The sequence below is a fragment of the Gorilla gorilla genome, chromosome 2 (assembly GCF_029281585.2).
Source record: "Gorilla gorilla gorilla isolate KB3781 chromosome 2, NHGRI_mGorGor1-v2.1_pri, whole genome shotgun sequence".
In the NCBI taxonomy this organism is placed as follows: domain Eukaryota; kingdom Metazoa; phylum Chordata; class Mammalia; order Primates; family Hominidae; genus Gorilla; species Gorilla gorilla.
In genome coordinates, this window is record NC_086017.1 from 71,833,244 (window position 1) to 71,849,141 (window position 15,898).

General features: G+C 38.2%; 1 protein-coding gene across 3 annotated transcripts in view; it reads left to right on the forward strand.

The window, feature by feature from the left end:
* The window catches only part of PTPRG (protein tyrosine phosphatase receptor type G), a 730,401-nt gene that overhangs the window by 415,755 nt on the left and 298,748 nt on the right, over positions 1-15,898 (forward strand). For all 3 annotated transcript variants that reach the window (XM_004034399.5, XM_004034398.5, XM_055383012.2), the window contains exon 3: positions 10,305-10,484. In XM_004034399.5, coding sequence (XP_004034447.3) covers positions 10,305-10,484 — 180 coding nt within the window. The remainder of the gene's footprint in view (positions 1-10,304; positions 10,485-15,898) is intronic.

Here is a 15,898-nt window from a genome sequence, read left to right on the forward strand (position 1 = left end):
TTACGACACTTTTGAAATATTATTTGTTTTGATAACTGAATTTTTGATGAATGCCTTGTTTGCCTTACCCTAGTCCTATCCCTGTTGAACAGATATGAAAATAGACAAGTCTCTGACATCATGAGGCTCATTTTCTCATGTGCCTTGTACTAGGAAGAGAAATTAACAAAGCTAACAAAATAGAGAGTGGCTAAGGTTGCTATTTTACATAGTTAGGTCAGAAGGCCTCTCTAATTAGGTGATTTTTATGACTAGTATTTCTGCTAAAATCCCTCTAATTTTTTTCCTAGGTCTCATTTACTGGAAGTTACTTACACTATGAATTTATTGAAATAGAAGTGCAAGTTAAAATCAAGTATTCACAGTGTGACAGTGGGACACAGAATTCATCATGTTGTTTTGGCTTTACCTCATAAATATGGTGCTTTATGTCTAGACATTTCCCCAGATAGCATTTAATAGTTAATATATTTTGGAGCAAACATTCCTCCTTTTATGGTTGTCACAGGAAGTGAGTTAATCATCCCGTCTGCACCCTGTGAAGTGTTTCCTAGTCCCACATCCCATCCACACCAGGCCCCTGTGCTGTTGAGTGAGTGCCTTGTAAAACTGTTTTTAATTTCTTTTTTTTTATCCTCTCAGCCTTTATGTCGGTGGCTTGGTATACAGACCCTCAGCCCTCCTAAACACCAAACTCCCAAATTCTGTCTCTGGGAATTTTTCCCTTTTCCTACTTGTGATTGCAATTTCCCATGAGCTTGAGCATCTTTTAAAATATTAAACAAAACCTTGTGGAGCATGATACTGAATAATGGTGTGAAAAAGCCCTTCCATACAAAGAAAGAAAATCCTGGCCATGTTTAAACCAGACCTTAACTGCCAGTTTTGTTTTGCTCTCTGGGTTGCATCTCTGACTTTTCAGAATAATGCGTGCTCACCTCAGCAAGTCTTTCCCACATGATAACTTGAGCGGTGGCATGTCTCTGAGGCAGAAGACTTCGGCAAGAGGCAGCTGTTCCCGTTAAGTGCTTCATGGATTTTTATCCCATGACTGCTGTGTTAACAGTAAAAATTTACAGCAATGGACTTCAGAGCTTGTTTCTTCTTTTTTTGTCCAAATGAGATCTTTAAAACCTTAGCCAAGTTCGTCCTTCTCTTATAGGGAAAGGAGATAGGAAGAAAGAGGGAGAAGGAGGAGGGAATTTAGGGGTGTTATTTTTATATATTCCATCCAGAATGCATTCCTGATTTTTATCTTTATAATTTGACATTTTCGTCTTAGTGAAAACATCGAATAATTTAAATGTTGGTCTTCTTAAACCACCATTTTGATTATGTCCTATATTTATTAGTTACAAATAGCACAAAGTCTACTCAGATGGGTTAAAATACAAAGGCAGTTAAAACTGAAAAGTCTAGAGATTAAATTCAGACATGGTTTGATCAGATCTTCCTCTCTATTTTCCTCCCTTTCTCTTGTTACTGTCTTTTTACTTTTCAGCTTTGGCCTTCAGTTGCTTCCCTCCTGATTGCAGGTCATTCTGCTCCCTTCCTTCTTCATTCACATTCAAGGGAGGAGGGCCGCTTCTCCCCCACAGGCTCTGAACAAAATTTTGGGCCTTGCCTTGTGAATAGTACCAACCTAAACCAGTCCCTCTGTATTAGTCTGTTCTCATGCTGCTATGAAGAAATACTTGAGACTGGGTAATTTATAAAGAAAAGAGGTTCAATTGACTCATAGTTCCACATGGCTGGGGAGGCCTCGGGGAACTTACAATCATGGCAGAAGGCACCTCTTCACTGGGTGGCAGGACAGAGATTGAGTGTGCAGCACAGGGGGAGACCCCTTATAAAACCGTCAGATCTCGTGAGAACTCAGTCAGTATCACTGGAACAGGATGGGGGAAACTGCCCATATGACTCACTTTCCTCCACCTGGTCGCTTCCATGACACATGGGGATTATGGGAACTACAATTTGAGATGACATTTGGATGGGGACATAGCCAAACCATATCACCCTCTGAACTGAGAAATCTTCCAGGCACTAATTGGCTTAGGCCTGGGTTAACACCCTTTGCTGATTCAATCTCTTGTCAAGGAGGATGAGATTCCACTAATTGCCATATATTAGTCAAGTGCCGTTTCTGAAGCTGGGTCAGGGTCATGCCATTTAGATATTAGTATTTGGATTTGTGTTCCTAGAGGAAAGTATGGATAATCATGTTTAGTGAGTACTTGGTATGTGCCAAGTACTGTTGGACATGCTGTTGGTGTAAATCATTTATTAAACCCTTATCACATCCTTGTGGTTACTTTTAGTAAGGTACTTGGTGGGGTTTGGAGGTCGGCTGGACTATCAACAAATATTTTGTGTCTATTTGATTCTTCCAGGTATTACAGGACGTGCTCTGATTGAATTTAGAACTCTTAGGAGCTTTAGAGGTGATCTAATGTAACCCTGTAATTTACATGTAACAAAATTGAATTCTTATAAAACATCACCACTGCCATATTCATGTCCATTCTCCAGAGATGAAACTGAAATGGAAAGAGCAAATATGTGACATGACTGTCCCCCTAGAAAGGTATTGCTCATTAATCTTGTCTTTATGAATAACTGGTCATACAATTTGTGAGTTATTTGGAGCCAACGTGCAAGGTAAATCTTACTTGTTATCCTTGAACTAGAACTCAAGTTGCCAGTCACCTTGCCTAGTGCTCTTTGTACTCTGTTGTGTGACCTTTTTAATCCTTGGATGATTGTTTCTATTATGTCTCGATGGAAAGTCAGGATTCTAAAAGAACATATTAGTCAAAATGTTGACTATTTGAGGGTGTACCTAACTTTAAGGTTGAAAACTTCAGGTCTGGAACCAACTCATCTCCATTTTATAAACACTTAAGATGTTTGGCATTAGCTAGTAAGAATTGTGATAACTTTGTTAGTATCTCAGATACTTGTTGAAGCCAGTTTCCTGTTGTATCTATGAGAAGCAGGAATAAAGTTGGTACAACTTTAAGTCAGACTAGTTAGGTTTGGAGTGAATAAATGATCCCAATTATTGGTAGAAATTTTTAATGAATGTTTGGATGTGGGGTGGATTCAACTTGAAAGATACAACTTTTAAATCCCAGATACACCTAAACATGCATAGGTCAAAGACTTTTAAGTCTTTGAAGGACCTTCAGAATCTTGCAGTGTGTGGATGGCATGCATATTCCTGGTTTGCACTCTAATAATGTCATATTATACACCCATGCGGGCATCACTAATCAGTCAACTCCTTTTGAGCCTTTACTCAGCCTAGAGGTCTGTGCTTCAGAACTAAAAGGTAGCCATTATTGCCATCTTTACTCTTTTTAATACCCTCCTTTTCCAGAACAGTAAAACAGGCTCCACAGAAGCTTTTACCATCAGGATTAGAGTTTGGGACCTCCAGTTTAGGCATTGGTACTGAATGAAATTTTACCTGAAATAGTTTTAACATCCAGTCCTAAAATAGACACCCTGGGAAATTAGACAGACAATGGTATTAAAAAATGAACAAAGTAGTTTCTGTTTCTGGTGTTATTGTCTGCTATTACTTCTGATATTATGGTTAGTTGTTGATAGTTTTCTTTAAGCACACCATTGATATGAAATGGAGTACTGCAGTTTTTACACCTTAAATTTAAAACCAAAAAATGTGTATTTCATTATTTGCAAAGTAACTTTATATTTTCTTAACTGGCTTAAAATTTAGAATATTTCTATCAACAAAGTTGAGCAGCTTTATAATTGAATATGAATAAAATAAAAATAGTGGCAAACAGTAATATTCATGCCTTTTAAGACTTTTTCCATTTTTCGTGTACACACAAACAATAAATGCACAAGAAGTTATTAAGCTATTAGTACTGGAGAATGCAAAAGAATTGTAATCAGAATCCCATAAAGATTTTAATTAAAACATGGAATAATTTAAACCTGTGTATTTGATTTCAGATAAAAAGCATTAATTATAATAGGTAAAAAAATGATACGCATATTTTTGGATTGTTGCTATTGGTTAAAAGTAGACAACAAAATGCAGAGTAATAAGCCTGGATTCAGGTAATATTTGTAATACAAGTTTATTGAGAGAGGCATTAATAAGCATATTTGACTAGAAACAGCACATAACATGTATATGAGTTTTGTTTTTAATTAGATTTAGACGGAATTCATTGTTTTTAATGGTTTTTCATTAGTGAATAGGAACCATTATTTGGATCTATTGTGGTAAAATAAATTGAAGGTACATGCTTATTTTCAGCAAAGAACCTCTTATGTATTTAAAGAAACCACTGTTTGGAACATGAATCATATATAGGTATGTGAAATTCCTTGCTTTTAGACAAAAGTATGATTTCTGTGCTCATACAACTTCTATCTTAGGTCAGTTATTAACAGAGAACTATACTGAAGTGAGACAGTTTGCTTAAATTGTAGAAAATTCTTGTTGTTGACCAGTTTTATTTGTCCTTATTTGGACTTTTCAAGTAGTATTGCTGGGGCTGATGGTAGGGCAACATTAAGGTGTTTCTCTCCGATTTTTATATGATATTTGTTTGAACAGAATTAACTAGCATTGATTTAAAATTTATATGTGTCGACCAAGTCCTTTGGGCTAAATCTGCCTTAAAGAAACTGAGTATGAAGTGAAGTCTCAGATTCAAGCCCAGATTTACAGTGTTTGCCATTATTTTCACGTGAGGAATTCTATCTGCCTTAAACAGACCAGTTGGAATTAATCTCCAGTTGTGTGATTTATTCTCCCTACTGTAGAAATATGTCTTCCTGATGCTAGTCTACTGAATCGTAACATCTCAAAATGAGAAAAATACAGTGACTTGTGAATGGCACACTAAGGAGGTAGAAGTGGATTATTTTAATGCAGAAATGAGCTATAGATTAAGCTAATGATGTTTTTCTTAATGACAGCTTTAAAAACTGAATTTCTCCAACTTTATATAAGGTTTTTATATAAGCTTAAATAATATCACCCATGAACTTGATTATTTTCTTTACCATAGTCTCTTTTTTCCTTCGTCTTTTGTGTTTGCAGACTCCGTTTATCCAAAAAGAATATGACAGTCATCCCAGTATTACCCATAAATCAGTGCGCATCTCCCTCATCTATCATGCCATAGACACGGCCTAAGTGCATACCAGTAAATCCAGTAAAACCTGGATAGTAAAATTTAACTCATTTAACACAACTTATATTTTACTTGGCTTCTATGCAGTTTCCTCCATAATTTCTTCATTTCATTGTCAGAGTAGCCACAAAAGAATGACCTTTTGACAAGGACCTACTAGGAACCCAACATGGGTGTGTTTACTATTAACTGAGCACCAAACTTTACTCAGAGCTCATGAGTTTTTCCATTAATTTTTCTTTTTGATTCCACCATTCAATCTAGAGCACCACATTCTATTTATTGTCTGTGTCTCCTTAATCTTCTCTGATCTCTGACAGTGTTTTAGTCTTTCTCATGACCTTGACACTTTTGAGGAGTGTTTGTCAATTATATAGAATGTTTGTCAATTATATAGAATGTTCCCCAATTTGGGTTTGTCTGATGTATTCCCCATGATTATACTAGGGTTGTGAATTTTTGGAAGGAATACCACGGAGGTGATTTGCCCTTCTTACCACTTCCTGTCAGTTGTCCAAGGTAGCCATGTGGTCTCACTGGGGATGTTAACCTTCATCATTTGACTAAGGTGACGTTTGCTAGGCCTCTCCACTGGGAACTTACTCACTAAATCTAGCCAAAGATGGGATTAAGCTCTTCTTGCCAGAGGGGCGAACTCTACTTTTGACTCTTGGCTTCTGCCCAAATGGGAAATGCCTGAGTAAGATGACCACAGGCTAGTAAACTTCTCTGCACTGCAGGAAGTGACTTCACTCAAGTGTCACCCCCACCATAAGTTCTCTCCTGGGGAGGTGGGGCCCCTCCTCTCCCTTTGCATACCATGAAATGCTTGCACCCACCTGCCTTAGCCGTTGGGTGGGCTACGTGTCTGTTCCATCCATTGCCTAGTCAGTTTCTTGACAGTCTGCTATACATTTACAAGCCAGTAACAAAGGCAGTAATTATTGTGGGCAGCACTTATTGAACTTTTAGTGTTTGATAATGCTCTAAGCACATGGATTATCTAATATAATCCTTACAGCCACCCTTTGGTATCTGGGCACCTCATTGTACAGAGGAGGGGCTGTGAGCCACAGGCAGCTTAAATTGTCCAAGGGAACTGGGGCAGCCCTGCTCCTTATGTCCCATTTCTCAGCACTGTCTAGGACTGAGCAAGTGTCAATTCTGTATTTACATTGATAACAGTGATGGATTGATCATTAAGACTAAATTTCCTCTTTGATTGACCTTCTTTGATTACAGAGGTCTGTTAAAGCACAGAAAAAATAAGAGCAGTTTAAAAATGATGATGCTTCACAGAAGGCATCAAAAGCAAGAGTTCTACTGCACCCTTTCTTTAAAAAGCCATAGTCACCTTTGCTGGGCTTGTTAAATTTGCACATGGGTTCTTTCATGGACATCACATATTTGCAGCTTATTTTACCTTGTCACAGTTCAAACGAATTTAATATATTAGTGAAGAACGAAAAGGAGTATTTACTCCTGAAGTTGACATCCTGGCTCTGGAGACCAAGGGAGTGAGGAATACTTAGCAAGAAGTCAGTAGATAGATGGGTAAACTCAAACTAAAATAAATATGACAATGATCATATTGAACAATCATATTTAATATGACAATCATCATATTTAATATGATTGAATCATCATACTAAAGAGTGGAACTCTGCCACTCTTTAATGTCTTCTTTCAGTTCTCTCTTCTTTCAATTCATTTATTTGTACCTAAAAATATGTTTTAACGGCTTACTGTATGTGAGCCCGTGTGATAGGCATTGGAATGAAGTTGTACAAGATATAGAAGGAACCAGTTCTCAGAGTTTACCACCAGTGGGGAAGACAGACATTTAGGTATAAATGGTAAATTGTACAATAGTAATAATGGGGTCCAAAGGAAACCAAGAACCCCTGTGTATCTCTCACAAAGGGACATTTACCCTGAGATCAAACTTTTAGCCAGGGGTTTCAGATGTGTTTATTGAATTCATTAAAAAGAATATATTTGTCATCACATGTTGAATGAGAAACACTATTACATTCCCTTAGTACTTAGAGGTTGGCAGTATGTCCCAATCAAAATCTCATTTCTTTAAGACTTTCATCAGGTGAACAGGAAATTACTTTTGGCAGCCCAAACTGCCCTGTGTTTTCTACCCCGCCCTTACCTCTTCCCTTTTGAGAACACGGACTTGTGTACTAGATTGACGTGTTGGAGTTGGTGAGCCATTCAGAAGGATCTTGCTGCCAAAATACAGATGTCTTGTTACTTCTAAGAAAGAGTCAGTAAGAGGAAACTAAAGTGCAAGTGACTTCTTATTCTTATTTTAGATGGGTAATATCATGTCTGAGAGAGGAAGGCTTCTTGTTAAGTGTTCATCTCTTCCCAACTAGGTTTAAGTTAACCATAGTCTTTATTTAGTATCTTTTTTTTTCTTTTACTTAAAAGTATTTATTCAAATTTGTGAAAAACAAAGCATTCAATACTATCAGTCTTGTGGAACTGCAAATGATTAATGGTATAATTCTCAGTCTTTTATAAAGTGTCTTAACACTGAAGAGATTTATACAGTGTGGAATGGCAATGGTGCTTCGATGTGAGAATAGATAATCAATATCTGCAAGCTTGGAAAAAGTGTTCTATTTCCTCTGCTAATGACATAGGGGTTTTTGCAAGGCAAGGGTGTCTGAAGCATGAAGTACTCCGAAGAAGAATTAATTTGAAATCTGAAGTGGAAGATCAGTTTCAATTAAAATTGCACTTGAATGTATATTGGGTGGAAGTGTGAAAGCAAGCATGTAGTTGGCTTAAAGCTTCAGATTGTTACTAGTGAATAAATGAATCCCACTGGTATGAACCCAGATTATATTTTTATAGAGTGATAAATTGTATTTTACCCATGTCTGGAAGGTTATGAGAAATAATATGAATGGCAAGTACTTTTCTGACATTGCAGAGTATTTTTTAAATTGTTAGTAGTAGGAGGAGAATTATCAGGTATCTGTTTTTACAAATGATGGCTTGCATCTATTATTTGAGTCATACGTATATGGATTTATTTTACTGTGTCCCATATCATTTTTCTCTGTTGAGTGTAATTTTATTGTACTGTAAGTTTCTAGAAGGCATGCATACATACACATATGATATTATGATATTAAAACGTTTAGATTCCATAATTTGGATTTACAAACTCAATTGTGGCTAAGTAAAATTCCTATTTTGGTCAGCCATCTAATAAATCAACAATCACTTTATTTGGTTTTTCAATGGATTCTTTTGGCATCTGGAAGAAAATTTAAGCTGTAGAAAGGATAATTAGAGCCATTTCTTACGTCTCGTTCGTCTCCTTTTTTTTCTTTTTTCTCCAAATATGTAGATGCAAGATGAAAATAAAGTTTGGCCAAAATAAAATTTGGCTAAATATATGGCAAATGCATACTATCCCTTTGTGACTCATCACAGTCATAGGGAATTTGACAAAGAGGTAAAAAAAATACATGAGTAAAAAGCCTATGACAATTTAGTTGTAATTGTGAGTGAAGAAAATGGTGATGTGAACTTTTTCCAGATAGTAGCGTGACACTTATAAATGACTTAAAAGTGCCCCAAGGTTGCTAGACCTTTGCCAGTCAGTGAACATGTTCATTTGGATAGTCTGTTTTTATCTTACTCTTTGGGATGAGGATTAGGGAGAATGACTGAAGCATTAGAGTGATGCTGCGGTATTTTCCAGATAGCAAAAATATGCATCATTTTTAAGGAGCTATATCCATTGCTCTTGCAGCCATGAAACCTCCCTTACCATAATGGAAAATACTTTCTGTGATTGTCCCATTTTTCTTGTACCATTGTTTATATCTACTGTGAGCTGTTACCAGTTTTTGGGGAATGGGGAAAGCCATGGCAAATGATTGGGTGGCAGCCACTCATGTGGACTCTTATTTAGTGGTAGGGAGGTTTATCTATTACTAAACTAACAAGGCTAGTAGTTAGACTTACCTACTAATAAACTAAACGATTTCTTTGTGTCTTCCATTGTACGAGTCTAGGTATACAGGAGGCACAAAAATCCCCACCCATCTACCAGTATTTCTGTAGATGAATGTATATACACACATTAAGCTTTCTCATTGGGAAGCCTGTGTTTTACTTGCTAAAAATTGTGAAGTTTTTTCTTATCTAATTCTCAATAAAGGATTCAATCTTAATCTTTCCAGCAAAAGTTGTTTCAGCAGGCTACCCCCGCTTCGTTGTGTCAACAAGGTTAAAAGTAGGATGCAGAAAAGTCCAAGAGCCTGTAGTCAACGTAATAGAAACTGCTCCCATAATATTTCATTTCCAAATAGGACAGGGAGGCAAATGCAGTGTGTTTTCTGTATTTATACCTGATTGGTACCTATTAGAATTATGCTTTATGGTTGTGCTTTCTTCATTTATTTCTGTGGCATATGTCCCCTCAAATTCTTTATTTATGTGAGTGCAGAGTCCAGTCTGAAGGTAACTTTATACCTGCATTTTCTGTGAGAGAGAAGGATTGAAAAGGAGAGATGAGTGTCTTAACACTCAAGTGTACAAATGAGGGCCAAACTGAAAAATGTTTCACAGTTAGCCAAAGGAAAAACCTGCCTTTATTGCCTCCATGATTTGTAATGCCTCTCATCTAGTTTTCTGTTGCCTTTAATTTTTTTTCCCTTTTTCATGTTTACAGTCTTTGATGGGCTAAGAAGAAAGTTGTATTTAGGATATTGCCCACAATAGCAAAACATGCTAACTCGATGAAGGTGCTTTTTTTGTGAATAAATGCTCTGCTTATTTTAGGAAACATTTAAAAATTGTCAGAAATATGGACAACCCTAACAGCCCTTCTACACAACTCTCTTAACCTGATTAAAGATAAAGTTAGCAAATGTTTGATTGTAAATCAAGAAGCAAAACTAACTTAAGTAGCATCTTTTCTGAAATCTTGTCACATCAGGCCAATGGCTTTGATTCATAGTTTTCAGTACATTCACCTCTTTGGATTGGGGACATGTTGAGAGATGCAGTGCTCCGCTTCCTAAGATTTATTCATTTCATCCCTGACCCTTGAACCATGAGGATTGAAGTGTTGTCTTCTTTCAACAGGTGCCTATGGTCCTGAGCACTGGGTCACGTCTAGTGTCAGCTGTGGGGGCCATCACCAGTCTCCTATTGACATTTTAGACCAGTATGCGCGTGTTGGGGAAGAATACCAGGAACTGCAACTCGATGGCTTCGACAATGAGTCTTCTAACAAAACCTGGATGAAAAACACAGGGAAAACAGGTAGACAATGGCTTCTTTATTTGTCCACAGAGCAACAGGAACTATTTTTGGATGTCTCTGGTGTTTACCTTAACCATGACTTACTCCTTAAATAGTGCACATTGCTGTAGGGAGCCTAAATCAGTCCTTAGTTTCAGAACAAGTTATGTAACTCAGTAAATCACTCTGTGGCTAATCACCCTGTGGCTTCATTTTTTTAAAAAATATAAACTATAGATAATAAAGTATTACACATCTAGACCTAGGGTAGTAGTGATTAAATGAGTTAGTAGATGTAAGGTATGTAGAAGGACTTTCAGAAAGCTACCCAATCTAGTAGCCACTAGCCACATGTGACTATTTCCATTTAAGTTTTAATTAAAAATTAAATAATATTAAAATTTGGTCCCTCAGTTGTATTAGGTACATTTCAAGTGCTTATCAGCCACATACGGCTAGTGACTACCCTATTGGGCAGCCCAGACAGAGGACATTCTCTCATTGCAGAAAGTTCTATCAGGTAACATTGTGCCAAATATGCAAATGGAAACAGAATTCTTATCTTTCTTGAGATTTTGCTTTATTAATATTTTTTATTACTTCCGAGTATAGATGAACTGTCTCATCCCTTTGTGTATCAGACCAGCAATTCAATTGTTCCACTTGTCATTTTGGGATTTGTGAATATGCAGCATCGTCTTTTTACCATTGCTAATGCGAAGAGCTGCCTCCCTCTCAATTACTGTTGTGCAAATATCAGTTTATAGATTGTCCTTGTAAGTACCAGAGAATACCTTGCTGTGCTCCACTGTACGATCTGAAAATAAGCTCTGGGATGTTATATTACATCTCTGCTTAGTGCTACCTGGGGTTCTGTTGATGCCTAAAGATATTTTTCACTCTTATTACTTAACTACTTATAACTTTGGCCCATTAAAGCAAGTTTTTTTTTCTCTTTCTCTTTTTAAAGTGAACCCTTTGTAACCAAGGATGTCACTGTGAACCACTGTTAGTAATCCCTTTCAGGAGCCTTGGCTGTCAGAGCCCTCATGCTGGGCTAAAATGACTTAGCTCCTAGCCCTTTGGTGTTATTCATGTTGTAGGTCACAAAGTTGCCTTTTTTTTTTTTTTTTTTTTTTCTAAATAACCTAACTGGCTAAATGGGCAGCTTTAGGGATCCATTTTCTTTCTTTCTCCAAACCATCGTTTGAGATTATTCATAGCTGATTGCTTTGAGTTTGCCTGGCATGTTCATAGAATTGCTTCCCACTCAGCGCAGTGATTCCTGGCTTTGGGCCTTTTTTATAATGCCCCCAGAAACAATTCTGCTTCCTGTGTTATAGCAGGTGACCCTCTCCTGTACCTTGATTCATCTATATGAGTAGCTGCTTAGAAAAAACTGGTGATCCAATAATGTTATTTGTACGTAATTTTTTTTATTTTTGAGACGGAGTCTCACTCTGTTGCCCGGGCTGGAGTGCAGTGGCATGATCTTGGTTCACTGCAACCTCCACCTCCTAGGTTCAAGCGATTCTCCTGCCTCAGCCTCCCAAGTAGCTGGGATTACAGGCATGTGCCACCACCCCCAGCTAGTTTTTGTGTTTTTAGTAGAGACGGAATTTTGCCATGTTGGCCTGACTGGTCTCGAACTCCTGACCTCAGGTATCTCCTCGCCTCGACCTCCCAAAGTGCTGGGATTACAGGCATGAGCCACTACACCTGGCCTGTACGTACCTTTTCATCCTCACCTCTCTACCACCCCAGCACAGATTGTGTGCTTATTGTTACAATTCAGAATTTACCTATCAGTTGCCCTACTTTATGTTTTAAATATGGTGTTCTTAGGATAACCGCAATGAGATTATTTCTCTTCAGACCATCTAAATGTAGTGGGCGAGAGCTTTGCCACACTGGGTGCAATCAGATTGGAACTGAGTACCACCTCAGCACCACATTCTGGAAGGCTGTCAAAGACAATCACTGGGCTCTCTGATACGGTTTTCTACTTGACTTGCAACGCTTGACAGCCTTCAGCAAAGATAACACGTTTCAGTGACAGCTTTCAGCTTCGTATCACCAATGACAGGTTTTAGACATATGTAGGGTTCACTCGATGCAAGTTGATTCATGACCTTGGTCTTCCAGAAGCTGATTATCAATCTGTGTCACTCTCCTGGCTTCCTAGAGTGATCCACAACCTGTTGCATATCTCTGAGTGCATGCACTTGATTTTAGAGCAAAGCTATCCAAATACAAAGCCATCAGTCTCAGAAATTTCAGAAGCACAGTGTTCTGAGAAGCAGAAATAAATCTTTGTTACTCTCATACAACTTATTACTGTAAAATTCACTACATAATATTAGATAGGCCAATATATCGTAAATACTCTAAGATGATTCTGTAGGAAGGGTTTTAAAAAAGTGACAACCAGTTATATGCAATTTGAAACAAAGAACGTGCATTTTTGCATTTTTTTTTTTAATCTCTTGAAAGAGTTTTAACTTACGGTGGTTTAGAAACTTGGGTGCAGAAATCAACTTGTATTGTTTTGTTTTAACACTAATAGAAACTTCCTTCATTTGGTAGGTCTTTTTTTCTGAGACGGTCTCACTCTGTTGCCCGGGCTGGAGTTCAGTGGCATGATCTCAGCTCATTGCAACCTCTGCCTCCCGGGTTCAAGCAGTTTTCGTGCCTCATCGGCCTGAGTAACTGGGATTACAGACAGCCACCTCCATGCCCGGCTAATTTTTTTTTTTGAGGTGGAGTCTCGCTCTTGTCACCCAGGCCTGAGTGCAATGGCGCAATCTCGGCTCACTGCAACCTCCGCCTCCCGGGTTGAAGCAATTCTCCCACCTCAGCAACCCAAGTAGCTGGGACTACAGGAGTGCGCGCCACCACCCCTGGCTAATTTTTGTATTTTTAGTAGAGACGGGATTTCACCACGCTGGCCAGACTGCTCTGGAACTCCTGACTTCAAGTGATCTGCCCGTCTCAGCCTCCCAAAGTGCTGGGATTACAGGCGTGAGCCACCGTGCCCGGCCATGCCCGGCTAATTTTTGTATTTTTAGTAGAGACAAAGTTTTGCCACGTTGGCCAGGCTGGTCTTGAGCTCCTGGCTTCAAGTGATCTGCCTGCCTCAGCCTCCCAAAATGCTAGGATTACAGGCATGAGCCACCATGCTTGGCTATTCTGTAGATCTTAACATGCCACATGAGTTCATACATTTTTTAGAATTTTGGAGAAATGAGTATTTATTTGCTCTGTTTTGTCTGGATCATATAAATTCAACTGAACAGTACATATTAGTGCAGGCTAAATTAGGGTGGGGTTGATAATTTCCACATTGAATAATATTGATGGGCAACCTAATTCTTTTTTTTTTTAAGAAACCACCTATCACTGTACTATAGTTTTTTTTGTTGTTGTTTGTTTGGTTTATTTATTTATTTTTTTGAGATGGAGTTTTGATCTTGTTGCCCAGGCTGGAGTGCAATGGTGTGATCTCAGCTCACCGCAACCTCCACCTCCCGGGTTCAAGCAATTCTCCTGCCTCAGCCTCCCGAGTAGCTGGGATTACAGGCATGCGCCACCACACCCGGCTAATTTTTTATATTTTTAGTAGAGACGGGGTTTCCCCATGTTGGTCAGGCTGGTCTCGAACTCCCAACCTCAGGTGATCCGCCCACTTCTGCCTCCCAGAGTGCTGGGATTACACGCGTGAGCCTCTGTGCCCGGCCCACTGTACTAGTTTTGAAAGATGGTACAATTAAGAGAAATGGGTTAAAGGGCTCATGGTATCTGTGCATTATTTCTTAGAACTGCATGTGAATCTGCTATTCTGAGAAAAATTAAAAGTTTAATTTAAAAAAATTCATGTATCATAAGCCACATGGTCTGTCTTTGTGCCATCCATTTTATATCTATCTTGCATACCTAAAAGTATTTTAGAGTATTTTGTGGAACTTTATATTTCAGGAAATAAATTCAAGAGGGAGTATTTATTTTTTTCTGATGGAAATTTACAGGTCACTTATCTGTAAAATAGACTCTGTCTTTTGTATATTAAAATATGAATATAGAAAGTTAATATTTAAAGTGGCCTATTACATACAGACAGTAACTCTCCCATAAAACAGCTTAAATGTTCAGATCTGTCTTAACCCCCTGAGAGTGCTATATATCCTATCCAGCATAATCAATAGAGCAACTTGGTTGTAGCTAGCCCACTTCTCGAAAGTTGTCTAAAATATCTTCACAAGACAGATAGCATCTCTCTATTTCTTCCTGAGGAGCCGTAACTATCTATTGTGCCAGTTCCCATTTGATTTCATCTAAAGTTATTTCCCTTTCTTTCATTTTTGTAGAATGAAAAGGTAATGTATTCATCAAGAACATTTCAAGACAATCTTGCTGTTCCTAGCATTAGCTTCCAGCAAAATGATCAGAATTTAATACTTAGACGGTGCTTCTGATGTATGTTAATAAGACGTGGCCTTCTATGAATTTTAACTATTGGGAGGGTTTTTATTTTATTTTTTTAAACTACTTTTTCTTATATCCCACACTGAGGACAAATAGTAAATGTGTTTACCACAAGGCATGCTACTTTCATCTTCTCACATTGTATTGGTTTATTATATTTTTTCTTTGCCTACATTCTTCCCTATTTGTCTGCATATGCCATAGTGCCTGATATAGGTGGATTCAAAATATGGTTATTCAATTCACACAAGAATCAACGGGAGGGAAACTATGTATAGATGGGGAAGTTAAGAGTCATTTTCTAGTATGTTACTGAGCCCATAAAAGTAAGGCAAGTAGTAGGACACTGTTGCATTGAGTTTACTTTACCTGGCTCTTAGAAGTTTTCAGTAGAGTAGCAACTTAAGAGCACACAGAGGCAAGCTAAATAATGAACAAACTAATTGCAAGCTGTTAAAAAGAGAAAAATAAAATCTTAACAACCTTGGTCATTTCCACATGCTATTTCCCTGACTGAGCTTGTGACCCAAGCTAAGTGTTGGAGGAGGATGTAGCTCTGCTGCTCTGCTCAGACACAGGCCAGGGGTAACTTCTCCTTCCCAAGGTCAAGCAAGTATCTGGAGTTGAAAGATACTCTTTGCCCTGTTGACTGCTGCCTCTCTGCAGCCCTGAAGAGCCACTTGTCTCTTCCAAGGTCAGTGGAGACAAGGATGTGTGAGCCTTACTGAGAGTCAGCACCAGGCTGCCACTTTGGATGGGTACCTTACAGGTTTTTTTTTTCTTTTTTCTTTTTTTTTTTTTTGAGACAGAGTCTTGCTATGTTGCCCAGCCTGGAATGCAGTGTCACCATCTTGGTTCACTGCAACCTCCGTCTCCTAGGTTCAAGTGATTCTTATGTCCCAGCCTCCCAAGTAGCTGGAATTACAGGTGCATGCCACCAAGCCAAGTTCATT